Below are 27,668 nucleotides of genomic sequence, written 5' to 3'. Positions count from 1 at the left end.
CCATTGGAACAAAGTTGCCTGGGCACTGAGGATGGCTCCATGGCCTTCACCTCAGGCACTAGAACGGTTCCCGTTGCAGCGGAGCAACACCCCAGATGGGTAGAGCATCGCCCCTTGGTGGGTATGCCTGGTGGATCCTGGTCGGGCGCATGTGGGAGTCCCCCCCCCCCACCGCCCCTGCTTTTCACTTCAGAAAAATACCAAAAAAAATAGATGTTACCAATAAAAGAGATAATGGAGTAAATTCTTAGTACCTTTTTTTTTTAAGTTACAAACTAGTTTTCTTGGTTTATAAAACTAAGATTTTTCTGCTAGAGTATTATGGATGTGTGCTCCCTAGTAGAGATAATACAATATAGAACTTCAACCTTTCTTCTCTCAACTTTCCTCAATTTACTAAAACTTCTCTGTGTTAGAAGGGTTTTGCTCCCTGATGTCACTTAGTATTCTGGAATTGGTATTGATGGGACAGGAGTTTGAAAGAGTATGCTGATTTCAATATTCAAATGTTAGAGCATCTTTATAAACAAATTATAGTCAGTAAGGAAAGCTAGCATTTCCTTCTATTTTAATTTTTTTTCTACACGGAAATATAGTTCTCAAGGTTATTTTTTCCCTTTGTTCTTTCTGCCATATTCTCCACACTTAGGATATAAACATGTATTATAAATATTCATTGAGTAGATTGTAATTTGCAAGGCAATGAACTAGATACTTTGGGGGGAATACAGAAATGAATTCAGGCAGGAGTGCTGTCCTCAAAAACTTTAGTGTCTAATAAATGAAATATTCTATATGGTACCTTATTTCTTCTCCCTTATTATAATAGTCAGATTTTCTTTCAAAGATTCAACAGCTTTTGATAGTTATCTTTAGGGTGACCAATAATCATGGCTTGCCCATGACCTTGCCAGTGTCGGCTTGTCTCCCAGGATGCGCCTCGGTCCCAGGCAAACTGAGAGAGTCGGTCACCTTTGCTGTTCTCTCCAGTGTGTTCGTAACTTCTTCCCTGATTTTGAGGTGTGCTGAGCAAGCTTAGAAAAGTATTCAAATTCTATTGCTGAAAACATTTTGAACAATATTGAGAATCTATCTTGAAATAAAAAACATTCCAGAGCTTTCGTCTAAGGAAAAGAACCGTGGGCAGGGAGTCAGAACCGAAGTTTTAACTTTAGCTTGCTTGCTACTAGCAGGTAGCTAATTCTGTTGCTTTCAGTTTTCCCATAAGTGTCATAGAATTTATAACATGACCTCCTTAATTTTCAAAATAGCTAATAATTGTGAGAAAGCGTTCTGAAAGATAAACGTGAGCTTAACGCAGTATGGTTTGAAATGGGCATTTAGAGCTGTTTTGTAACTCAGCATAAAAGGATGCCATCTCCACTACGAAAGTGTGACTGTGCTCTGCAGGGACTGATTCCTTTTTCTTTTTTATTGATTTGAGAAGGGAAGGAAAGGAGTAGGGAGAAAGTGAAAGAGACAGAGAGAATGTGCACGCGAGGCAGGAGCATAGATCCTGTATGTGCCCTGACTGGGGATTGAACCAGCAACTTCCATGTTTCCAGACGATGCTCTAGTCAACTAAGCTATCCTGGCAGGGCACCAGAGACTGATCTTGCTGTCACATGTCACTGCACATGCCAGGAGAGGGTAAATAAGGTCAGAAGACCAGGCAAGAGGTTTCTTCAACTAAGTTTGCATTACATAGAGCTCTAGATTTGTTTGTATTTTATCTTCCATGATCTCAGAAAACATGGGGTGTTATTCATCAGAAAACTTATTGAGTTAAGTTTTTGAAGAATAATGCTATTTACCTTGGGAAAATGATAGGTCTTCGAATGAATTTTATTTTCTTTTAGGAATGTAGGACTTAGAATACCGTATGTCTGTAGCCTGTGTGATTTAATTGATGAACTACTTTGAACATGTCATCATTTCTTTAAATAAGTTCTCAGAATAGCACTGTTTATATGAGATGCTGGAGAGGAATGACTTTTACTTTATTTTTCCCAACTTTATTGAACTATTAATGTATAACATATATAAATTTAAGGTATACAGTTGGGTGATCAGATACATGTGTATGTTACAAAACATCACAATAAGGTTAGTTAACATCTCCATTCCTTCACATTATTACAATTTTTTTGTGTGTGGTGATAACATTAAAGTTCTACTCTCTGAAAAACCTTCAGGCATTTAATACAGTATTGTTAATTGTAGTCACCATTCTGTGCGTTAGATCCCCAAATCTTACTCCTCTTACACTTGAGAGGTAGACCTTTTGACCAACATCTCGTTTTCCTCAACCTCCAGCCCCTGGAAACCACCATTCCATTCTGTTTCTATGTGTTTGGCTTTTTATAGATTCTGCATATAAGTGAGGACGTACAGCATTTCTTTCTTTGTCTGACTCATTCCATTTGGCTTAGTACCCTCAAGACCCATCCATATTGTCCCAAAAGGCAGGATTTTTTTTTCTTTTGTATCTCTGAGTAGGGTAGTATTCTACTATATGTGTATGTGTGTGTGTAGTTATATATATATCAAATAATTTATATACGTATATCAATCAAAAACTTTTTTATGTATATCACATTTTCTTTATCCATTCATTCATTGACAGACACTTAGGTTGTTTCCATATCTTGGCTATTGTGAATAATGCTACACTGAACATGCAGGTGCCTTTATCTCTTTGAAACTGTGTTTTTTATTTCCTTTGGATATATACCCAGAAGTGGGATTGCTGGATTATATGGTAGTTCAATTTTTAATTTTTTTGAGGAACTTTTATACTGTTTCTCTGGTGTTTATACTAGTTTACATTCTGTATAAGGGACGATTCCCTTTACTCCACATCTTTGCAAGAATTTGTTCTCCTGTTTTTATATATATATAATAGTCATCCTAATAGGTATAGAGGGATAGCTCATTGTGGTTTTTATTTGCATTTCCCTAATGATTAGTGATGTACATCTTTTCATACACTTGTTGGCCATTTGTGTATCTTACTTGAAAAAATTTACTTTATTCAGTGAAGAATAATTGGACAGATAATCCTATCAGCAAAGTGAAATACGGTCACATTTTCTAGTGTGACAGAAGGAAAGTTTTCCCCTAGGAATATATATTTTTAAACTTGTATAAAATCTGTCAGTGAATTTTGATACACAATTTCAAACTTAAAATTAACACCTTTTTTTGTGATATATCATTGTAGTAGTGATACTTATACTAGTTAATTATATGAATTAAGCTAGAAAATATATGTTTCATATTTTAGTTTGCACTGGGTGAATGACCTTCCTGGAGCACTTGAACAGGTAAGAAACTTGAATGTTGATGGTTTATTAGTAAGAACTTGTAGATGTTTCTGTTTTCACGTGAAAACTTATAGATGTTTTCCATTTTATACTTCTGACAATTGGAAATTGAAGCAAATAAATTAAGTATTTATTATGTTCTGTGGGTTAAATATACTTGGTGCCCTTTGACATAGTAAGTACATTGGGTGATTTTCATTCTCCCTGGCAATTCAAAAAAAATCTAATTATGGAGATGTTTAAATATTTATGGAAATGTTAGTAAATGGTACAAAATAATATTGATATCATAAGACATTTTCTGAGTGATTTTTTTTTTGTCTCTTAAATTGCCTATAATTTTTTTGTGGATGGTAACTTATTTGTTTATATTTGTATCTTCCTTTTGCCTTACACTTAGAGAGTCCTAGGTAAATGTTTGTTGGTTGATATTATCAGCGAACAGATGAGTGGTAGGTAAAAAGCATCGTGCTCAGAGGAGAGAAGGGGATCATTCTGGCTTGGATCTGCCAAGAAGGCTTCAGGAGGAAGGAATGACTTGAACGGACCTCAGGGGCAGGGCAGGTTTGGAGCAGGAAGGCATCCCAGAAGGTAGAGTCAGGGTAGGTGCAGGTCTCAGAGCCCCAGCGGCATGAGACGTGGAAGAAGCCTGTTTGTTGGCTCAGCACAGTGCTTGTAGATGGGCTATAACATTCGGCCAGATTTAGGAGGACTTGGGTGACAGATTAAGGAATTTGGAGTTTATACTTTATGGCAGCTCAGAGTCACTGGAGAATTTTGAAGAGGAAAGTAACATGATTAAGAAGCTGGTGGGCAGCCTGACCAGGCAGTGGCGCAGTGGATAGAGCATCAGACTGGGATGAGGAAGACCGAGGTTCGAGACCCCGAGGTCACCAGCTTGAGCGTGGGCTCATCTGGTTTGAGCAAAAGCTCACCAACTTGGACCCAAGGTTGCTGGCTCGAGCAAGGGGTTACTCGGTCTGCTGTAGCTCCACGGTCAGGCACATATGAGAAAGCAATCAATGAACAACTAAGGTGTTGCAATGAAAAACTGATGATTGATGCTTCTCATCTCTCTCTGTTCCTGTCTGTCTGTCCCTATCTATCCCTCTCTCTGACTCACTCTCTGTCTCTGTTAAAAAAAAAAAGAAGCTGGTGTGCAGAATAATAACTGCATATCTTAAGCACATACTACTTGCCAGTCACTATGCTCTTTTATGTGTTAAATAACTCTGCAAGATGTCTTCATTTTGTTGTTTAGAAAACTGATGTCAGAAGTTGGTTCAGTTATAGTGAGACTATTTCAGTGGTCCAGGCATGAGATAAGCTAAACCTGCATGGCAGTGGAAGGAGTTAAAAGGAAGAGAGAGCAAATTGGGACTCTGCAAAGGGAGAATCCACAGTTTAGTGGATCAAAGAGAGGGAGGAGTCAAAGCTCACCTTAAAGTTTGGAGTCTGGATGCTTGGGAGGATAATTAGTAAAAGGGAAGGAAAAAATGATACTGATCAGATAAAGGGAATAGAAAATGACAATTAACAGAAGTATGGCAATTGTAAAGGGGATCTGGTTTGAGAATAAGAGTTGTGTAAGTGTTGGATGTGTTGCGGGTGAGTTTGGCAAGAGACAAATGTCCTTGGAACAGGAGGTTGAAGATGAGTTTAGAGTTCTGAGAGGAGGTACAAGCTAATGTTTGGAAAGTAATCCTTGTGAAATCCATGGAAGTTGATAAGCCCTCCAAGGTAGAGAGAAACTGCAGGGAGCTGAGGACTAAATATTAGGCGCTCCCTGTATTCGAGTTTGGTGAGTAGAGAAGGAAGTAACACTAAAGGGGCAGATCTGGAAGGCGGACCCATAAGGGGAGAAACTGAGGGTTTTAGAGTTGGTTTGCTTATATACTGTTTTGTAATTGCTTCATATTTTGCAATAAGTATATTTTTGTATTTTGTAATATGAAATACTTTTATATAAAATATTATAAGAGTATTTTGTGATAAATATATAATTCAATAATGTAATATAAATTTAATATTATTTTATATAATTAATATAAATATTTAATTTATATAATTATATAAATATTTTATATAATTAATATAAATAATTAATATCAATATTTAATATAAATTCAAGATAGATACTTTGATTAGAAGAGCCTACTATGATTTGGGTCCTGGTTCGCTTCAGAATCTATCCCTTCTTATAACGTTCCTCATTGCTGAGAACAGCCGGTCAAAACTAGTTGCGAACTGTAGGTCTAAGAGAGGAAACATTTGCTATTCTGGAACTCCTGTTAGCCACTATTTTGCTTATGTTACCAGTTAAAAAATATTTTTTATTTTCAAGCTCGAAAGTAATTTACTTCTCCTTAAAGAAAACTAATGTGTTTCCACATTAGTGTTAATGTTGTGAATCATAATGGTTTCTCTCTAATTAGCTTTTTCTGCATATCAAGCCACCCCAGCTTAGTGGTTTAATACAACAATCTCCATAGGTTATGATTTTGTGGGTTGGGGATTTGGGCTGGACTTAGGAATTTCTTCTGGTGTGGTGTGGCTCGCCAATGTGTCTGTGGCTTGCTGCTCGATTTTCTCGGCCCTTGCTGGTCCAGGATGGCCTCATCCGGGATGCCTGGCTTGTCTCTGCTCCACATGTCCCTCATCCTTCACCAGGTTAGCTTGTTCCCAACATGGTGGCCAGGCAGGGCTCCTGGCTTGTCTCTGCTCCACATGTCCCTCATCCTTCACCAGGTTAGCTTGTTCCCAACATGGTGGCCAGGCAGGGCTCCAAGAGCAGGTAGAAGCATGCAAGGCCACTGGAGACCTTGGTGTGACAGTCACACACTGTCAGCTGCACTCTATTGACCACAGCAAGTTCAAGGAGCAGGGAAGTAGACTCCATCTCTTGATGGAAATTGTTAGAGTGGCCTTTCAGAAGGCACAGATGCAGAGAGAATTGTGATTTTTGCCATCTACCACACTAGACGTTTTTTCTCCTAGTACTTTTCTGATCATAAAAGTTGTGTCTATTATTAAAAAGTTTTAAAGCATGACATACTTTATAGATACTAATACTATCAATGCATGTATTATCTGTCTTTACCACAATACTATATACTGCAGTGCCTTTCTGATAGTTGTTGCCTTGGAGGATATTTATTAAAATATCTGATTAATTTGACAAAATAAGAAAGGTAATTATAAAATCTTGATTCAAACACCATAGATTTATTCTTTTACCATTTTATATATAAAATTTTGAACAATTTTGTTGTATTTATTACAGATTCGTTATGTTTTAAAACCAGACGGAGTGTTTATTGGCGCAATGTTTGGAGGTGACACGCTCTACGAACTTCGGTGCTCGTTACAGTTAGCGGAAACGGAAAGGGAAGGAGGATTTGCTCCGCACGTGTCGCCGTTCACTGCTGTCAGTGACCTGGGAAATCTGCTCGGGAGAGCCGGCTTTAATACCCTGACTGTGGTAACTACCAAGGGGATTAAGGAACCCACTAATTACACAGTTTAGAAACAACTTCTCATTTTCATTTTTTTTGTTGTTTGTTTTTTCAGAGAGAGAGAGGGATAGACAGGGACGGACACACAGACAGGAATGGAGAGAGATGAGAAGCATCAATCGTTAGTTTTTCATTGCGCGTTGCAACACCTTAGTTGTTCATTGTTTGCTTTCTCATATGTGCCTTGACCGCGGGCCTTCAGCAGACCGAGTAACCCCTTGCTGGAGCCAGCGACCTTGGGTTCAAGCTGGTGGGCTTTTTGCTCCAACCAGATGAGCCCGCGCTCAATCTGGCGACCTCGGGGTCTCGAACCTGGGTCCTCTGCATCCCAGTCCAATGCTCTATCCACTGCGCCATCGCCTGGTCAGGCAAAAAACTTCTCATTTTCAAAATAGAAAACTGTAGGTATTGATGGTATTATCAGAAAGCTTGGGCACTTTCTTTTCAGTTTGTATAAACACATCTTGATTGTCACAGGCAGTATTGTAAAATTTTAGTATTTGTTATCTGAATAGTAGCTCAAAAACAATGTACCTCAGTTAACAAGGAGGCTATTCTCTGAAGACATCCGGCTCCATCAGAATCTTCAGATGTAGAGTTAGGTGAAATATGAGAATTAGAGCATTCCAGATAATAGAGAAATGGACATGGACAGGAGCATTTCCAGCACTGCCTCTGCCTCCAGGCCTCCTTTTAAATAGCGCTGTATGAGGCAGCAATGAGAGAATGTGCATTCACAAGGCCTGCGGTTAGATCAGGGCTAGAAAAGGTAGGACAGGGGCTGAGCTCCATTAGGGCTGGAGAGATCTGGAAGGCGGACCCGTAAGCCATCAGGGCAGAAGAAATGTGGAGTCATTGTAGTGCAGTGACGATAGAGGGCATTGGGCATTGGTGTCTGACAGGTGTAAAGTGGATCCTTACCTATACCCCTTTATGAGCTATGGGGATTTGGAGGAAGTTTTTAATGCAAATGTTACGTTGCTGTTAAGGTTAAATAAGACAAAGGGTGTGAAGTGCCTGCACCTTAGTAGATGCCCAATAAATATTAGCTCCTGACTTCCTCTCTACCCCTCATTCTACTCCTGGCACTTTCCAAGCTAAGGCTTCCTATAGGAAGTTGTTTGAAGAGAATTGATTACCCACTTCCAGCTTCTTTCACTAGCAGAGTAATTCGAAAGGAAGCCATAGCTGCCTCCAGAGATTGGTTGAGTACACTTGCTATCGTTTCCCAAATCCCTCAGGCGCAGAAACATCTCTAGAACCTGATTAGAGGAAATAGGAATTTCTGGGTAAAGAAAGGCATCTCATTGCATAATTAGAGATGACAGGCTGAAAATCAAAGTAACTGTTTAAGGTGATTTAGTGTGAGTATATTTCGTAAAATCCACTAACCAGAAATGGATTGTCTTGTCCTTGTTTGTTTTGATAGAAGAGGGGGACATAGACCAGGGCCACTGATGTTGGAAAGGGGCTCTCAGAGGAGGAAGAGACAATAGGAACTAATAGCAGTCCTCAAGTTTTCACAGTTTTGTCTTCTGTAAACTTTTAAATGGCATGAGACAATAGACACTACATTCTAAGATCTTGGGCAGCTGAAAAAGGGAACACTGCTTCATGTGAGGTTTCTGCTTTGTAATTAAAACAAACATTCTCAATATAGGCAGTTGTACATTGAGAGAGTCACTGTATATTTTTAATACTTTTTTATTTTATTACAGAGACAGAGAGACAGAGGGACAGATAGGGACAGACAGACAGGAAGGGAGAGCGATGAGAAGCATCAATTCTTTGTTGCAGCATCTTAGTTGTTCATTGATCGCTTTCTTTTTTTTTTTTTTTTTTTTTAAGTTCACCATTCTTTCTTTATTTATTTTTTTTAATAAATAAATTTTTATTTTAATGGGGTGACATCAATAAATCAGGGTACATACATTCAAAGAAAACATTTCCAGGTTATCTTGTCATTTAGTTATGTTGCATACCCATCACCTGAAGAGAGATCGTCCTCCGCCACCCTCCATCCAGTTCTCTCTGTACCCCTCCCCCTCCCCCTCTCCCTCCTTCCCTCCCCCCACCCCCCATAGCCACCACACTCCTGTTCATGCCTCTTAGTCTCGCTTTTATGTCCCACCAATGTATGGAATCCAGCAGTTCCTGTTTTTTTCTGATTCGCTTATTTCAACCCGCACAATGCTACCAAGACTCCACCATTCCACTATAAGTGATCTGATGTCACCATTTCTCCTAGCTGAATAATATACCATGGTGTATATGTGCCCCATCTTCTTCATCCAGTCCTCTATTTTTTTTTACAGTGATTAAAAGCCTTTAAGCAAACTCTTGGCCAATACAGCAAGAATCCATAAAAGAGTAGTGTCCTTAACATGTTCCCCAAGTCCAAGTTGGCCCCATCACCATGCCAAATCCCTGAAAAATGCAACCCAACCACAGTTCAGTCTGTTAGGAGCTGTCACAGGAAGCAGGAGTCCAGGAAAGTTCCCCACAGGAAAAGTCCGCATGGCACTGGAATTGTTGTCACCATTCTATACTTTGCAGCTCATGTCCAAGTCCCAATGACCGCTGCTTCTAGCTGGTAATGATTCAGGTAGACTGGAAAAAGCCATTTGCAGCATGCGTGGATATGGAGCTTCTGTTCTCCTCTGCCTGGAGAGTTGAGACCAGGTTGCTTTTCCCTGGAGCTCTGTGACTGTGGCCTGGTAAAGAGAACCTTGGGATACACTAAGCTGGGTGGCAAAGGTAAATTCATAATACAAGTTGGCAAAAGGAGGAAAGAGAGCTCTAAATTAAGAGTAGGTCCCAGCCTGAAATATGAGTGGGGCATTGAGGTAGGAGGGATAAAGGAAACACTATATATTAAACAAAGCAGCAGAAAATAGGACTATCAACACCCACAACAGAGATCTTTGAGGGAAGAATAAAAAACCTGACTATTCAGGCAAAACATAGTTAATTGGCCCTTGTGTGAATGAGATCAGTTTACCTGCTTCTTGGAAGAAATACCCTAGGCTCGTCCACAGTGTCGTAGATGGGGCCGACGGCCCTGGGCACCTTCAGCCTTCAGTGGCAAACCCCAGCTTTCTGGGCAAGGTTAGGTCATAGGTGGCTGGAGCAGGGCTGGAAGAGACTGAACCCTCCCTTAGAGGAGCGAGGGGGAAGCCCACCTTCCAGTATCCCTGTTTCCTCACAGCAGAGGCGTGTAAGCCTGGCAGGCTTTAGCTCAATGACCTTCCTTTCCACTATTGAAGCAGGACCCAGATGGCATCCTATGAGACCCCTTTGGGGTGTTGGAGCCTTTAAGGGTGTATCCTAAAAGCTGCTAGTTTCCCCTGATCTCTATTGGGCTTTTTCTGCCTCTAGGTATCTTAAAAGCCATTCTCAGAAGATCTCGCTGAGGGGTTTGAGGATCCCCATCCGCCTATATAAATCTTTTCCATATATCTGGAGCTATTTGGAAAAAAGACAGAACTGTGTTATTAGCTAGATCTAATAAAGAAGGTAGTAGTTTGCAGGTGAAAAAGATTTGGTGTCTCCTGTTCATCAGCATTCAAAAGAAATGGACATTTTTTTTTTTTTTTTTTTTTTTTTTAAGTAAAAAGCATGATATGGTAGACCCATCGGAGTCATTGGCCTGGTGTGCAGGATTCCCGGGTTCGATTCCCGGCCAGAGCACACAGGAGAAGCGCCCATCTACCTCTCCACTCCTCCCCCTCTCCTTCCTCTTGGTCTCTCTCCTCCCGCCCGCAGCCAAGGCTCCACCGGAGGAAATCCACCCTGGGCACTAAGGATGGCCCCATGGCCTCCGCTCCAGTTTGTAGAATGGCTCCGGTTGTAACAGAGCAACATCCCAGATGGGCAGAGCATTCCCCCCGGTAGGCATGTCAGGTGGATCCCAGTCAGGCGCATGCAGGAGTCTGTCTGACTGCCTCCCCATCCCCATCCTCAGAAATATACAAAAAATAAATAAATAAAAGAAAAAATACTAAAAAAATAAAATAAAATAAAATAAAAAAAAGAAAAGAAAAAAAAGAAAGGGGGGGGCATTCCCTTGGGCTAAAGCTCCAGGGAGCATGGAGTGAGCTTGAGTATGTCCTATGAAACATGGAGCTCTATGTTTACATATAAGTCTTTGAAGAGGGAGGAACTGCTGAAATAGTTTATCAGCATTTGTCCCTAAGACAGCAGTCTTTATAGTGGGAACACCATACGTAAATATTTGCTGTCTGTCTATAGATTAAGGGGGGAATATAGCAAATGCTGAAAAGCCATGATCTTTGTGCCCCTCCCCTCCCCCACCCCCCTCCCTCTCCTCCCCCCACCCTGTAACCCCAACACTGTTGTTCATGTCTCTGAGTCTCATCTTTATGTCCCACCTATGTATGGAAACATATAGTTCTTAGTTTTTTCTGATTTACTTCTTTCACTCAGTATAATGTTATCAAGGCCCATCAATGTTGTTGTAAAAGATCCGATGTCATCATTTCTTATGGCTGAGTAGTATTCCATAGTATATATATACCAAAGCTTTTTAATCCACTCGTCCTCTGATGGACACTTGGGCTGTTTCCAAATCTTTGCTATTGTGAACAATGCTGCCATAAACATGGGGGTGCATTTCTTCTTTTGAAACAGTGCTATGGTGTTCTTGGGATATATTCCTAACAGTGGTATAGCTGGGTCAAAAGGCAGTTCGATTTTTAATTTCTTGAGGAATCTCCATACTGTTTTCCACAGTGGCTGCACCAGTCTGCATTCCCACCAGCAGTGCAGGAGGGTTCCCTTTTCTCCACATCCTCGCCAGCACTTATTCTGTGTTGTTTTATTGATGAGCGCCATTCTGACTGGTGTGAGGTGTTATCTCATTCTGGTTTTAATTTGCATTTCTCTAATCATTAGTGATGTTGAACATTTTTTCATATGCCTATTGGCCATCTGTGTGTCCTCTTTGGAGAAGTGTCTATTCATTTCTTTTGCCCATTTTTGGATTGGATTGTTTGTCTTCCTGGTATTAAGTTTTACAAGTTCTTTATAAATTTTGGTTATTAACCCCTTATCAGAGGCTATGTCAAATATATTCTCCCATTGTGTAGGTTGCCTTTTTATTCTGTTCTTATTGTCTTTAGCTGTGCAGAAGCTTTTTAGTTTGATAAAGTCCCATTTGTTTATCCTGTCTTTTATTTCACTTGCCTGTGGAGACAAATCAGCAAATATATTGCTGCGAGAGATGTCAGAGAGCTTACTGCCTATGTTTTCTTCTAAGATGCTTATGGTTTCACGGCTTACATTCAAGTCTTTTATCCATTTTGAGTTTATTTTTGTGAGTGGTGTAAGTTGGTGGTCTAGTTTCATTTTTTTGCAGGTAGCTGTCCAGTTTTCCCAACACCATTTGTTGAAGAGGCTGTCTTTACTCCATTGTATTGTCTTACCTAATCCTTTGTCAAATATCAGTTGTCCATAGAGCTGTGGGTTTATTTCTGAGTTCTCTGTTCTGTTCCATTGATCTATGTGCCTGTTCTTATGCCAGTACCATGCTGTTTTGAGTACAATGGCCTTATAATATAACTTGATATCTGGAAGTGTGATACCTCCCGCTTTTTTCTTCCTTTTCAGGATTGCTGAGGCTATTCGTGTTCTTTTTTGGTTCCATATAAATTTTTGGAATATGTGTTCTATGTCTTTGAAGTAAGTCATTGGTATTTTCATTGGAATTGCATTGAATTTATAAATTGCTTTGTGTAATATAGACATTTTAATGATGTTTATTCTTCCTAACCATGAGCACGGTATATGCCTCCACTTATTTGTATCTTCCCTGATTTCTTTTATCAATGTTTTATAATTTTCTGAGTACAAGTCTTTAATCTCCTTGGTTAGATTTATTCCTAGGTACTTTATTTTTTTGGTTGCAATGGTAAAGGGGATTGATTCCCTGATTTCTCTTTCTGACAGTTCATTATTAGTGTATAAAAATGCCTCTGATTTTTGAGTATTGATTTTATATCCTGCCACCTTGCCAAATTCTTTTATCAGGTCTAGTAGTTTTTTGACTGAGACTTTACAGTTTTCTATATACAATATCATGTCATCTGCAAATAATGATAGTTTTACTCCTCTTTTCCAATTTGGATGCCTTTTATTTTTTTTTCTTGTCTGATTGCTGTGGCAAGGACTTCCAGAACTATGTTGAATAAGAGTGGTGAAAGGGGGCACCCCTGCCTTGTTCCTGATCTTAAGGGGATTGCTTTTCATTTTTGCCCATTGAGTATGATGTTGGCTGTGGGTTTGTCATAGATGGCCTTTATCATGTTTAGGTATGTTCCCTGTATTCCCACCTTGCTGAGAGTTTTGATCATGAATGGGTGCTGGACTTTATCAAATGCTTTTTCTGTATCTATTGAAATTATCATGTGGTTTTTCTCCTTTCTTTTGTTAATGTGATGAATCACATTGATTGATTTGCAAATATTGTACCAGCCTTGCCTCCCAAGAATAAATCCTACTTGATCATGGTGTATGATTTTTTCCATATATTGCTGGATCTGGTTTGCTAATATTTTATTGAGGATTTTTGCATCTACGTTCATCAGGGATATTGGCCTATAATTTTCTTTTTTTGTGTTGTCTTTGCCTGGTTTTGGAATCAGAATTATGCTCGCCTCATAAAAGGAGTTTGGAAGTCTTCCTTCCTCTTGAATTTTTTGAAATAGCTTGAGAAGGATAGGAGTTAGTTCTTCTTTGAATATTTGGTAGACTTCACTTGTGAAGCCATCAGGCCCAGGACTTTTCTTTTTTGGGAGTTTTTTGATAGCTGTTTCAATCTCATTGGTAATTGGTCTGTTTAGGTTTTCTGATTCTTCCAGATTGATTTTTGGAAGATTGGTCTGTTTAGGTTTTCTGATTCTTCCAGATTGATTTTTGGAAGATTATATGATTCAAGGAATTTGTCCATTTCATCTAGGTTGTCTAGTTTTTTGGCATACAGTTCTTCATAGTATTTTCTTACAATATTTTGTATTTCTGTTGTGTCTGTTGTTATTTCTCCACTCTCGTTTCTAATTTTATTTATTTGAGTCCTCTCTCTTTTTTTCTTGGTGAGTCTTGTTAAAGGTTCATCGATCTTGTTTACCTTTTCAAAGAACCAGCTCCTGGTTTCATTGATCCTCTGTATTGTTTCTTTAGCCTCTATGTCATTTATTTCTGCTCTGATCTTTATTATTTCCTTCCTTCTACTAGCTCTGGGCTTTACTTGCTGTTCTTTTTCTAGTTCTTTTAGATGCAGGGTTAAGTTGTTTATTTGAGCTTTTTCTAGCTTCTTGAGGTATGCCTGTAATGCTATAAACTTCCCTCTCAAGACTGCTTTTGCTGTGTCCCATAAATTTTGAGTTGATGTATGCTCATTATCATTTGTTTCTAGGAATTTTTTAATTTCTTCTTTGATCTCAATGTTAACCCATTCATTGTTTAATAACGTGCTATTTAGTTTCCAAGTGTTTGAATGTTTTTCAATTTTTCTATTGTGGTTGATTTCTAGTTTAATGCCATTGTGATCAGAGAAAGTGCTCGATATGATTTCAATCTTCTTAAATTTGTTGAGCCCACTTTTGTGCCCTAACATGTGGTCTATTCTAGAGAATGTACCATGAGCGCTTGAAAAGAATGTATATTCTGCTGTTTTAGGGTGAAAGGTTCTGAAGATATCTATTAAATCGAGTTCATCTAATGTGTTCTTTAAGTCTGCTGTTTCTTTCTTTGTTAATTTTCTTTCTTGAAGATCTATCTAATGATGTTAATGGGGTATTGAAATCTCCTACTATTATAGTATTGCTGTTGATCTTGCCCTTTAAGTCTATCAAAGTCTGCTTTATATATTTAGGTGCTCCTATATTAGGTGCATAGATATTTATAATAGTTATATCTTCCTTTTGGATTGCTCCCTTTATCATTATGTAGTGACCTTCTTTATCTTTAACTATGGTCTTTGTTCTAAAGTCCATTTTGTCTGATATAAGTATTGCTACCTCAGCTTTTTTTTCATTTCCATTTGCGTGAAATATTTTTTTCCATCCTTTTATCTTCAGTCTCTGTGCATCTTTTGATTTAAGGTGTGTCTCTTGTAGACAGCATATGTATGGGTACTGTTTTCTTATCCACGCAGCTACCCTATGTCTCTTGATCAGATCATTTAATCCACTTATATTTAAGGTTATTATTGATATTTAGTTGTTTATTGCCATTTTTCTTCTTTAAAACTGTTTTTCTCTTTTGCTATATTCTTTTTTTTCTTTGATCTGTTTACAACAGGTCCCTTAGCATTTCTTGCAGCCTTGGTTTGGTTGCAGTGAAATCCTTGAATTTTTTTTTGTCTGTAAAGCTTTTTATTTCTCCTTCAATTTTAAATGATAGCCTTGCTGGATAAAATAGTCTTGGTTGTAGGTTCTTGTTCTGCATTACTTTGAATATTTCTTGCCATTCCCTTCTGGCCTCAAGTGTTTCTGTTGAGAAGTCAGAAGTCATCCTTATGGGGGCTCCTTTGTAGGTGATAGTCTTTTTTTCTCTAGCAGCTTTTAATATTTTCTCTTTATCATTTAGCTTTGGTAATTTAATTATGATGTGTCTTGGTGTTGGTTTCTTTGGGTTTCTCCTTAATGGAGTTCTCTGTGCTTCCTGAACATGTGAAACGTTTTCCTGCCTTAATTGGGGGAAGTTTTCCGCTGTAATATGTTTGAACTAAGTCTCTATCCCTTGTTCTTTCTCTTCTTCTTCAGGAACCCCTATGATGCGGATGTTATTTCTCTTCATGTTGTCACAGAGCTCTCTTAGAGTTTCCTCAGACTTTTTGAGTCTCTTTTCTTTTTTCTGCTCTGCTTCCGTGCCTTTATTTATTGTGTCCTCTAACTCACTGATTCGATTCTGTGCTTCATCCATTTTGCTTTTAATTCCTTCCAATGTATTCTTTATTTCAGATATTGAATTTGTCATTTCTGTCTGATTCTTTTTTATTATTTCAATGTCCTTTTTTATATTTGTTATCTCTTTATTTAGGTTTTCGTAATGGCCATCTATGGTGGTTCTAATATCTTTGAGCATCCTAACAATCGTTATTTTAAACTCTGCATCTGGTAATTTGGTTATATCTGATTCACTTAGGTCCTTTTCTGGGGATTTCTCTTGGTTTATTTGTGTTGTATTTCTCTGCCTCCGCATTTTCTCTTCACGGGAGTGGCTGTGATCACGTGCTCGGGTGTACAAGGGTTGGTGGCCTTGGCCTTTGCCCCGCCCCCGTGTGTGATGTTATGCTCGGTCCTGAGGGCACTGGCGAGCACCTTTGCTCAGCTGTGGGTCTCCGCCTGTTTCCGAGCTTTCGCCCTGCCTTTGCAGGATGATCCTACTCAAGGAACAGCTGCTAGCCTTGGCTCTACTGCCAGGCAGGGCTGCGTGCCCAAGCTCAGCTTCGTAGCGGAACTCCGCCTCTTCTGGGCTTTTGGCTCCACCCTCGCGGGAGGAGCCGGCTACCAAGTCAGACCGCAAGCCTGGGTTGCACGGGCGGGGCAGGGATGTGCTCCTCTGCCCTTGCTCCGGGGCTGGTTTCTACCCTTTCTGGGTTTCCCGCCCTTCTCCCGGAGGCTGGATTACAGGCTGCCGGCAGCTGAGCTTGGTCGCTTTTGCACGCCCCCTTCTCCCCAGCCAGGCAAGATTGAGCTCACACCTGAGCCCACTGGTGGCCAGCCGGCTTCCGCCCCTGCCAGCAGAACCACGCTTTTGTTTCCCGCTGCCGCCTGCTCTCTGGTGCACCCTCAGCCATGTGGGTGGGGTCGTTGCTGCTCGGACCCTAAGACTCACTACTGTAGACCCGAAAGCTCCCTCCTTCTATGCGACTCTGCTCTGAATGCCGCGGGGGAGCTTGTTTGGCTGCTCTCCTGCTTCCCTTTGCTGGTATTGCTGTTTCCGGGGGAAATATTCACTTCAGCTTTGGGGAGTGACTCGTCCCAGGGGTTAGGGTGGCTATCTCCCAAAATGTTTCTCCCTATGCCTCCTAGATTGCACTCTCTTCCTGTTACTGTGGTTCTCTCCCCTCTCCCTCCGTCTCCAGGAGCCCTGGGTGAGTGTTTGTGAGAGAGATGTTCTGCGTGGTCCCTTTAAGAAGGATCCTGGGTCTGAGAAATCAGACTCTCTCACAAACAGTATCCTGACTTGTTTCCAGCTAAATACTGTCCTTACGCTTCTTCTGGGCTCTGGGGCTGCAGGCTGGGGCTTTGTTCCTGGGCTCAGGACCCTTTCCCCTCTGCTAAACTCACTTCCCGCCACGCGAGTCTCTCCCTGCTGCCGTTCGCTCCGAGAAGCTGGGCAGCGCTCTCAGCGTTTCCACTTTTCCTACCAGTCTCTGTGTGGCTTCTTCAGCATTCCTGGGTTGAAGAGTCCTTTTAGTTTAGTCCAAAGTTGGTTTTTCCAGCTGATAGTTCATAAAATTAGTTTGTAATCCACATTGGTTCTGGGAGGTAGATGCTGGTACGTCCGCCTACTCCAGCGCCATCTTGTCTCTTCCCATTGATCGCTTTCTCATATGTGCCTTGGTCAGGGGGCTACAGCAGAGCGAGTGATCCCTTGCTCAAGTCAGAGACCTTGGCTTCAAGCCAGAGACCTTTGGGCTCAAGCTAGCGACTATGGGGTCATGTTTATGATCCCACACTCAAGACAGCAGTGCCATGCTCAAGACAGTGACACCATGCTCAAGCTGGTGAGCCCGTGCTCAAGCTGGATGAGCCTGTGCTCAAGCTGGTGACTGTGGGGTTTTGAACCTGGGTCCTCTGCATCCCCAGTCAGACACTCTATACACTGTGCCACTGCCTGGTCAGGTAATATATTTTTAATTATATAAGTAAAAACATGAATATATTTGGTTGTAAACATTACAATTTACAAATAAAATGAAAGTCTGTCATTTTCCCTTAATTTCTGCAACAATTCTCAAAATTTTGGTTTTATGACCCCTCTAGTCACTTAAAATTATTGAGGACCTTAAAGGACTTTTGTTTACGTGGGTTATATCTAGCAATATTAACTATGTTAGAAATTAAAACTGAATTTTAGAATTCATTTAAAACTAACAATAATATGCCAATTACATGTTAATATAAATATCTCACTTTTTGTGTATTTCCCAAAAGAAAAAAAGTGAGAGAAAAGAATGTCATTTTTATATATTTCTTTAGCATATGGCATGATAAAAGCTAGCTACTCATGTCTGCTTCTGCGTTTATATCTACTGCAATATCACATGTCATGTGACTTCTGAAAAACCCCATTATATACCCATGAGAGAATGAGAGGCGAAAAATAAAAGGCATTTTAGTATATTCTGAAAGTAGTTTGACTTCATGGGCCCTCAAAGGGCCCCAGGGACCCAAGGACTTCTCAAACCACACTTTAAGATCTTTTGCCATAGAAGTAGCTATTATCATCAGTCTGGTGTGTAATGTCCCAGATTTTTTTAAACAAGTACTCTACCAGATCATAGATAGACACATGCATGTATGTATATATTTCAGAAACATTTTTTATTCTTAGCAGAATATTTTAGAGTGTTTTTCAAATCAATACGAATATATTCGCCCTCTTTCATGTCTGGGCATTATTCTTTAGTATCCCATGGTTTTATTTAACTATTTCCCTAACGAACAGCATGTAGGTTTGTTCCAGTATTTTGTTGTGCTCGGTTTTTTGCCAATAGAAACACTTCTGAAATGACAATTCTTGTATAATGTTTTCATTTATTTATTCAATTCTACAATAAACATTTATTGAGTACCTTTCTTATGCCGGGCACTATTCTAGGTACTTTGGATATAGCAGTGATAAAGCGGAAACCTCTGATTTTCTTGGATCTATAGAGGGTCTGTCTGTAGACTTTAGAGGGTCCCCTGGCACTGGACGTTGTACAGAAACATGTATTTTGTTGTTTGTAGGGGAGGGACAGGTCTCAGAGCTCTCATCAGATCTTGAGTGAGACTGTGGCTGAAAATAGATGGGAGTGCACTGGGTTAAAGTATTAATCTCTCGTATTTATTTTACTTATAATAAAGAAAAGATTATAGTTCTTCCTCCTAAGAATTGCCTCCCATATTGCTGTGTGACAAGCTGAAGTGAAATAAAGAGAATCATGAATGGGAACATAAAGACACTAAAAAACCATCAGAGGGGAGTAGGGAAGGAAAGTGACGTGGAGACGTGTAGTGATGTGTTCACATTAGTCAATGAGATTAGGGGCCTCAAAAGTCATTTCCTAGCCCTGGCTGGATGGCTCAGTGGTAGAGCATCGGCCTGGTGTGCAGGAGTCCCAGGTTCGATTCCCGGCCAGGGCACACAGGAGAAGCACCCATCTGCTTCTCTACCCCTCCCTCTCTCCTTTCTCTCTGTCTCTCTCTTCCCCTCTCACAGTCAAGGCTCCATTGGAGCAAAATTGACCCGGGCGCTGAGGATGGCTCTATGGCCTCTGCCTCAGGCGCTAGAATGCCTCTGGTTGCAACAGAGCAACACCCCAGATGGGCAGAGCATTGCCCCTTGGTGGACATGCCGGGTGGATCCCGGTTGGGCTCATGCGGGGGTCTGTCTGACTGCCTCCCCATTTCCAACTTCAGAAAAATACAAAATAAAAAAAAGTCATTGCCTATTAGGAAAAAGATGGGCCCTCTGTCCTTAGTCCTCAAAAGAAAGTTAAGTTATGTGGTTTTCTATGGTTGTCAAGTGGATTGTGCATTTTAGAAAGATTTCCACTAAAAATGCTTACTTAACCTGCTATTATAACATTTAAAAGCCTACATTTTTGTAAATTGGGAAATCTATTAATTCAAAATAACTTCCATAGTCTCCAAAAATGAAATGAATGACTCAAACAATATAATGTAAAAATATTGTTATGGAATCTTTATAGCTTGTAAAATTAGAGTTGCTGAGTGAATAATAAATCTATCAATTTGTTCCTATATACACTCTCCCAGAATGCAGTATTAACATTGCATTCTAATCCATTTTCTAAAAAACCTTTCCAAAAAAGCTTTTATATAATCAATTACACAGGTTTATGTTGCATACAACATTAGATATATTACTTTTATGCTGCAGCAGTTTCTTATTTTTAAATGAAATCAAGTTAAATTAAACCAAATAGTTATATTTACATTTATATGACCCTTTCAGTGAAATGTTTTCAGTCAGTTGGCATTCTAAATGAAGCTCGTTTTCTTTTAGGATAGTTGTCAGAGTAGTATATAGGAGAAAATACAGATATAGTCCATCTTAATTTGAATAAGGCCTCTGACAAAGCTATTGTGAGTCTCTTGATTGAGCTGGAGATAGTGCTTTTAGTTTTTTTCGTTGAAGAATGGTTTTCAGGGGGATATTGCTTAATGGCTGGGTATCAGCTTGGAAGAAATTTTGTTTTTTAATCTTAGGCTCTCTTTTTAAAAATAGTTTCTTAATATATCAATAGAAAAATATATAGAAGAAATAGATTACCCAGAGATGGTCTTATGAAAGAGTGCACATAAAACCTGATGCATGCATATGTTTAAAAAAGGAAGGGATTAAAATACGTATAAATAGAATGAGATGAATATAGAGAAGTCCTCCTCCTGACTTCTGATACCCTGTTCTTCTACCCAAAGACAGCCTTTGTTAACTGTCTTACATATCCTTTCAGAACAGATGCAAATAATCAGTTAAAACCTGCATATTCAACTATGCATTGTACTTTTCTTTTAATCAGTAACGTATCTTGGAATTCTTCCCCTACAAGCATGTATCTTATATCTACTGCATTCTTTTTAACAGCTGCATAGTCTTTCATTAAGTAGACAGTTTAATTTCTTTAGTCAGTTCTCTGTTCATAGACATTGAGATTGTTTCCAGTTTTGTTTGTTTGTTTGCTTGCTTTTTTAACTCTTTCAAACAGTGCTACAGTGAATCTCCTTATACATCATCTTGGCACATCTGTCAGGTCAATTTCTAGCAATGGGCTTGCTGGGCCAAAGAAGCTATGCATTTGAAATTTTGACAGATAGAGTCAAATTATTCTCCAAAAGGTGGGGTCAGCGTACTGCCTGACCACCACTGTCTGTGAGTTCTGGCTTATACTTTGTTTTGTATCTCTAAAGTTAAAAGAAAAACAACTAATTAACTGGTCATTTTGTCTTACATTTCTTTAGGAATTAGAATGGATGTTTCTGATAAGAGTTCTTTGGTGCTTTGTACTTGATTCTGTGCAACATGACAGTGCAAAATTGGGCAGAATAGGCAGCAGAATTGAAGTTACAGAACACAGAAAGATCTAGGTACTTCAGAAGATAAGTTTCAGATACATGCAGTATTTTGATTCAAACTTAAAAAAAATAAAGGTAGGCGTACTGTATTTAGGGCTGGTTTCCAATGTGGACAGACTTCTGCATCTCAGTGGTTCGCATGACATTTTACCACATCGCAGCTGGCTGGGCAGCCTGTCCCCGTCTTGTGCTTGTGCTTTCTGGCCTTTGCATCTTCTAAGGTCACCAGAGGAAAGATGGCCTGGAAGAGGCTCAGTCACTCTTTACTACCTTGCCCCCTCCCCCTTTTCTTTGGTCAGAGGAAATGCCTGTCTGGGGCTGGCAGGTGACAAGGAGCACTTGGATATTTGGGAGCATCAGGAGTCATGGCCACTGTACCAACAGTAACCTCCTCTGTCAAGCTCCATAAAGGAGGGGGCATCATTGCCCCAGTGTTTGGTTGAGAAATAAACTGTGTGTGTCTGCAGTGCGCCCTCTCCTGAGGGAGCCCGTGCAGTGTTGCTGCATTCTGACAAGTAGAATGGAAACGTCTTAGGAGATGAGCCTGTCTGGCTTGATTCCGGGAGCCACACTTTAGAGAGAGATTGGTATTGACTGTGTGCAGAGAAATGTAGTGAGAACGTGGAAGGTTCTATTAATTTTGTCTAGAAAATTAACCCTTCCCCCCCCAAAAAAAAATTTATGGTGTTATTGGGAAGGAAAAATTTCTCCTCTATTCCAGGTTTTTCTGGCTGATCTCAGAATTATTAGATTGACAGAAGGCAGATTGAAGGGAGAAAATCAAATTTAATTTCCAGCGTGCAGAAGCTCCAAAAGAAGATGGGGCCCACAGTCAGGCACATGGGCTGACATGCCAGTCGGAACTGAAGAGAAGGGGCAGCATTCTGGGACCTCAGAGGAGAGGAAGGCAGTTTTCACGGAGACGGCAAGACAGATGCTTGGTAAATGGGTGTTTGCTGTGCCAAGCAGAGGCATTGGGACACAGAAGGGTCTTTGTCCCTCCCACACCAAGCCCATATCTGTGTCGCTGTCCCTGGGCGATAGCATTTTTCCTGGACCAGGCCCTTTATCAAAGCTAGTTTAGGCCATTAAGAGATAAAGCTGTCCTGGAGACTTTTTTTTTAAGTAGCCTAAAATAATCCTTGTGCCAAAGAGACACTTTTTTTTTAAAAGATTTCTTTTTTTTTTCTTTTAATTTTTTTTAAATTTTATTTATTCATTTTAGAGAGGAGAGAGAAAGGAGAGAGAGAGAGAGGGAGGGAGAGAGAGAGGACAGAGAGACAGAGAGAGAAGGTAGGGAGGAGCTGGAAGTATCAACTCCCATATGTGCCTTGACCAGGCAGGCCCAGGGTTTCGAATTGGCGACCTCAGCATTTCCAGGTCGACACTTTATCCACTGCGCCACCACAGGTCAGGCAAAGAGACACATTTTGGGGTGGGAAAATCCTCCTTCTACAGCATCCTGGCAGAGTTTTAGATTTGAAGAATAGGGTAACGCTTTGCAGAGTAAAGAATAGGCTTATTCTGTGTTGTTCTCAGAGAAAGAGCTAGAACCAATTAATGGAGTTTAGAAAGAGTTCTCTTAAAATGGCAAGTATTTATTCTGCAATATGAAATCATCATACATCAAGCATGAGCCAGATAATATCTGTGAAGAGTATTGTAAAAAGGATTCCTGCTTCCCATGGGAGATTGGTCTGGGTAACCTCCACAGCTTCCTTTAGAGTCTCGGGTTTTCTTGTGATGAATGTCAAATGAATATTTTTTTTTTCTTTTTAAATAGGACACTGATGAAATTCAGGTTAACTATCCTGGAATGTTTGAATTGATGGAAGATTTACAAGGTAAGGCACTTTGAAGCATTTTCAAACTCCATTTGAGAGTCATATTTTAGCCCCGGACGGATACCTTGGTTAGCTAGAGCATCATCCCAGAGCATAGAGAGTCATATTTTGAGAGCTAGCACTCTGGCAAGCACTGGGGCTGTGCCCTAGGGATACCTTGGGAAGAAAGCAGGTTGTCTGTGGAGCTGATGCTGTAGAATGGATGAGGCAGACATCAGGCATGCCACGCGATAAATGCTAGATTAGAATTGTGGTAAGTACTATGAAGCAGGCACACAGTGCTGTGCCTACCTACAGAAGGCTAGCAGGACTTTCTCGAATGGTGCATGTGAGGCTCATAGAACACATCCGTGACTTCAGCAACAGGTGGGAGCTCGGGCCCAGGCTCAGGAAAGCAGGTAGTTGGGGTTAGTATAGAACTGGGGTTTGTCAAAGGGATAGGTCCTGGTCTGAGAGAGTCAACAAAGTCTTGTGATTATGCTATAAAAAAAATGAAAGTGAGTTAACTAGGTGAAGAGGGGACGGAAGTGTGTCTCAGATTGGGAGAATATCATGTGCAAAGGCCCTCTTACAAGAAAGCGCGTGGCAAGTACTGAAGGAAGGATGTTTTGGCTAGAATACAGGTAGTAATAAGAAGAGTTCAGTGATTAAATTGGTGGGTAAATGGGTACCAGAGACCATGCAGTGGGGTCTTACAGTTTTTGTTAAGATGATTTGTGTTTATCTTAAAATGCCCTTTGAGGAAGGAGGCTCAGGTGTCAGATTTATATTTTGAAAAAAATGGATTGGCCGATAAACTATAGTAGTAGGGAGACATATTGCAGTAAAGCTCTGTGAGACGTGATGTTAGTTTGGACTAAGGTGGTGGCAGTGGCGGTGGAGAGAAGTGAATGGATTCTAGAAATACTTAGAAAGTGAATATGACGGTTCTTGCTGATGGATTGCATGTGGACTGGCGAAGGAGAGTGACGTTTCAAACATAGCTGCTGACTGTTTTAGCTCACATAACCGATAGCTGGTGCTCGTCTGGATGCGGTGGAAGACCCTTGTGGGCAGGGACGGTTCTTGAGTTCATATTTGGGTATGTTGGGTGTGAAGTGGTTTTGCACTATCTGAGAGGGGATGTCAGGTAGGTGGTTGGGTATGCGGATTGAAAGACTGTGACTCACTTGTGGACCGGTGGTGTTTGAAGCAGCTGCCCAGGGTGAGAGTATGAGTGAGAAGAGAAGGTGGCCTGACGCTGAGCCCTTCAGAATCCACCAAGTGGTGATGGCATGAAGGGATGGGCCAGCAGAGAGACCGAGAAGGAACAGCTGGCAAGGAGCTAAGGAGAAACCACAAACGGTGTTGTCCAGAACAAGGGGAGGTTCAAAACAGAGAGAACCTAAAAAGTTTAAAACAAAAGGAACCCTCAGAAGCATCAAATTCTTGGAGAAGCGAGGTATGGACTGAAAAGTAGGTTTGTTAGAATCAGGAGAAGAAGGTCATGGTGACCGTGGTGATGTAAGGACCAAGAGAAGATCAGAAAATAAGCAAAGCACTAATGGAACAGGGAACTTAAGGGTTACAGGCAGGTCCTGCTCCTGTTCTGTTAGGAGTAACATGCCCAAGGTCATTCAAGAAGCAGAGACAGATAGGGACTCTGGGAAGCTGAGAGAGAAGAAAAAAAAAGGAAAAAGAGACAAACGTTTGCATTCTATTGGTTAAAAGACCCTTATCAGAAGTTTAGGTTTGGAATTCGCCAATGAGCTAGACCCCAGCCCCTGTTGCTATGCTATGTGCAGCCCCCTTAGCAAATAGGTTACCGCCACATCTGCTTCTGTATTAGGCTTGCTTGCTTAGCTTATAAAAAGATTTAGCTGTGAGCACTAGGTGCAATTCCCATCTGTAGCTCCTTGTGAGCACGGTGTCTCTGGACACCTCGGGAATTTGCCCCTGCGCAGGTAAAACTGGCCAATAAAGTTACATCTATACTCCTGAAAGTCTCCGACGTTTGTTCTTGACCCGGTGGATGCTACAGTGAGAGCTCTGCTGTCGGAGTGGCAGGAGGAGAAGTAGTGGGGGAGGCTGAGGACCAAGTGCATGTGAGGACAGCAGGTGTCTGCGATTCTCTCAAGAAATCTGTGCAAAAGAAGCAGAGGGTGGCAAGGGTACAGGTGTCAGAGGGAAACAGAAGACTAGGACATGGGGTGAGGTTTCTTATTTTCTTTTGTCTTAAGGCTTGAATTTGTTGAACTGCTGATTGGAAGAATCTGAGTGTTCCCACAGAAGTGAATCTAGAAGAGAGAGGAGGGATATTGGTGTGTCAGGTACTTGAGGAGGTGGAGATGCAAAGGCTGGGGTAAGACTGACCTTGGATAGGGGGCAGACATAAACAGAAGGAGGGTGGTCATTCCAGGGGCCATAGGCATTCATGTTTCATAGCAATAAGTTCCCATCTACTGGATCTATTATATTTGTCAAACGGGAAGTAGGGTCAGACTGAGAAGGAAGGGGTCAGAGGTTTGAGAGTTGAGTGGAGATCATTTGAAATAGTCATTGTAGAGAATAGGAAGGTGAATTGATCAGGCAAAGTTATAGAATTTGAAGGGTGTGTTTGAAGTTGATCAAACACACCTGTAACTTTCTTCAACACCAGGCACAAAACAGCTAGATAGTTAAGTTAGTTTGGGTTGGGGCTTTGCTACTGGAGAGTTACAGAAAGACAAAGAGAAAGGTAATTCTGAGAGGGGTGGGGGCTGGGTGAAGAAGGTGAAGGAATTACACCTTTAAGAAGAACAGACTGGTGGTTACAAGTAGTTACAGGGATGTAAAGTACAGCTTAGGGAATGTACTGAGTAGCATTGTAGTAACTATGTGTGATGCCAGGTAGGTACTAGAATTATCGCAGGATCACTTCTTAAAACTGTACTGCTCATAAAAATTCATATGAAGCGATAAAATATCTCCTAATTTTTGTGAGCAATATACATAACTGTTTGGTCACGATGCTGTATATTTGAAACCAATATAAAATAACATTGGATGTTTGTTATATTTGAAAAAGTTTACAAAACATTCTAAGAGTGTAATTGAAATAGTAGACTAAAGACTGTAAGCTGGAAGGAAAGGGAATTAGAAAAAAAAGCACAAGGTGAGGATGGGGAAGAGCAGAGGAGACGTGCACAGTGTCCCGCGGCAGTCAGAGTGGTTATGGGTGAAATTCCTGAGCATGCTGGAAGGACAGGAGCAGATGGTCAGAAAATGGGGCATTTGACTTGATTTGAAACGTGTTGTAGGTGTGATGGAGAAGTCCACTTGTGGTGAGGAGATTAAAAGGTCTTAGAGGCCTTGGTGCTTGACAGTTGGTTATTAAGTCACCTGTGGTGGAGGCGGGACTTGGGGTGCAGAGGAAACTGAACCAGATGGCAAACCCTTTGATGAGTGGAAGGAGGGCCGGGGAGCCCGGTGTCTGGCAGTGAGCAGGAGGCAGAGAGGGTGACGGCCACACATGTGCATCTCAGCAGGGCAAGGGTCGTTAACACGGTAGAGAAGCCATGGCCTGGACGAGGCTTTGAGCAGACGCAAGGACACAGACGCTGCCCCCACTCATGAAAGCAGTAAGGGAGGCAGAAACACACATCTACCACAGAGGCTGCTGGGAAGGTGGTTTTCTCAGGACGGCCTCGCTCACCTCGGGGAGGGTTTGTGAGGTTTGACTTTGTTGTCACACAAATGGCACAAACAGTTTGACGTAGAGGAAGCCAAACAGGTTGAAGGTGGTTCTGAGAGACTGACCCGCACTCACCAAGTGAGCCTTAGACTGGATCCTGAAAACCTAAGGATGGTTTAAAGCCAGAGGGTTATAAGCACAAGTACTTTGTTTATAGGTTTATAGTTTTTGTGAGCATCATTGTGCTGGCTTCTCTCCGTGGCCCTCTGGGAAGCACTTCATCTGCAGCACAAGTGAGAAAATGAGGCCTGAAGAGAGCTCCTCCCCCCCCCACCCCCCCGGGAGAGCTAGGTGCCCAGCTCTTGCCTTCTTGTCCATGAGCTGGATTCGCTTCCCCGATTCCACTGCTCTGCGTAGCTGTCCATTTGGAACAGGTCAACTTCACCCACTGTCCGGCCTCCTATGAGAATTATGAGGGGAGAGATGTGTAGCTGGAAACTTGCAATTGTCATCCCTCTTTATTCTTTGTAATTTAATATAGGGCTTGGAAGCCTTAGTGTGGGCCCCAGGGTGACAGGCAGCCAACAGAAATCACACTCTCTCTCCTGAGCACTGCCGTGGTGTGATCACAGAGCCCGTCACCTGACAGCTCGTGAAGTGGCCGTGAGCTGGTCACAGATCACTCAGACTGTGAAGATAAAAATACTTTTCAAATACAACATTGACTTTTGCTTTTCTGTAAATGCTGTGCTCCTGACTCATTCCAACAAAGAAAAGAGACTAGAAATTAGACCTATCCCTTGAAAGATGGCTGCCCACTGATTTGGAAATGCAGTATTTACTCTATGCCGGGGGCAGGTATGTGAGATCCCCTCTGAGATCCTCATGTTACAGAGGCCATATTGAGACAGGGGAATTGTCTTGTCGTGGCCACACTGAGTCTGCCGTGGTTAATTGAATCCAGAGTTCCGTACCACATACTTGATCTGTGTGTTTTT

At 41.1% G+C, this 27,668-nt stretch overlaps 1 protein-coding gene across 3 annotated transcripts in view; it reads left to right on the top strand.

The window, feature by feature from the left end:
• Positions 1–27,668, top strand: part of NDUFAF5 (NADH:ubiquinone oxidoreductase complex assembly factor 5) — a 46,935-nt gene that overhangs the window by 13,910 nt on the left and 5,357 nt on the right. For all 3 annotated transcript variants that reach the window (XR_010751728.1, XM_066387119.1, XM_066387120.1), the window contains 3 exons: positions 3,287–3,326; positions 6,610–6,807; positions 22,958–23,018. Coding sequence is in view for 2 of the 3 variants with exons in the window: in XM_066387119.1 (XP_066243216.1) it covers positions 3,287–3,326; positions 6,610–6,807; positions 22,958–23,018 (299 nt within the window). In the remaining variant the exon portion in view is untranslated. The remainder of the gene's footprint in view (positions 1–3,286; positions 3,327–6,609; positions 6,808–22,957; positions 23,019–27,668) is intronic.

Source organism: Saccopteryx leptura, chromosome 5, assembly GCF_036850995.1.
Source record: "Saccopteryx leptura isolate mSacLep1 chromosome 5, mSacLep1_pri_phased_curated, whole genome shotgun sequence".
NCBI lineage: Eukaryota > Metazoa > Chordata > Mammalia > Chiroptera > Emballonuridae > Saccopteryx > Saccopteryx leptura.
The sequence above is the reverse complement of the archived record's forward strand: the minus strand, read 5'-3'. Positions and strand labels throughout refer to the sequence as shown.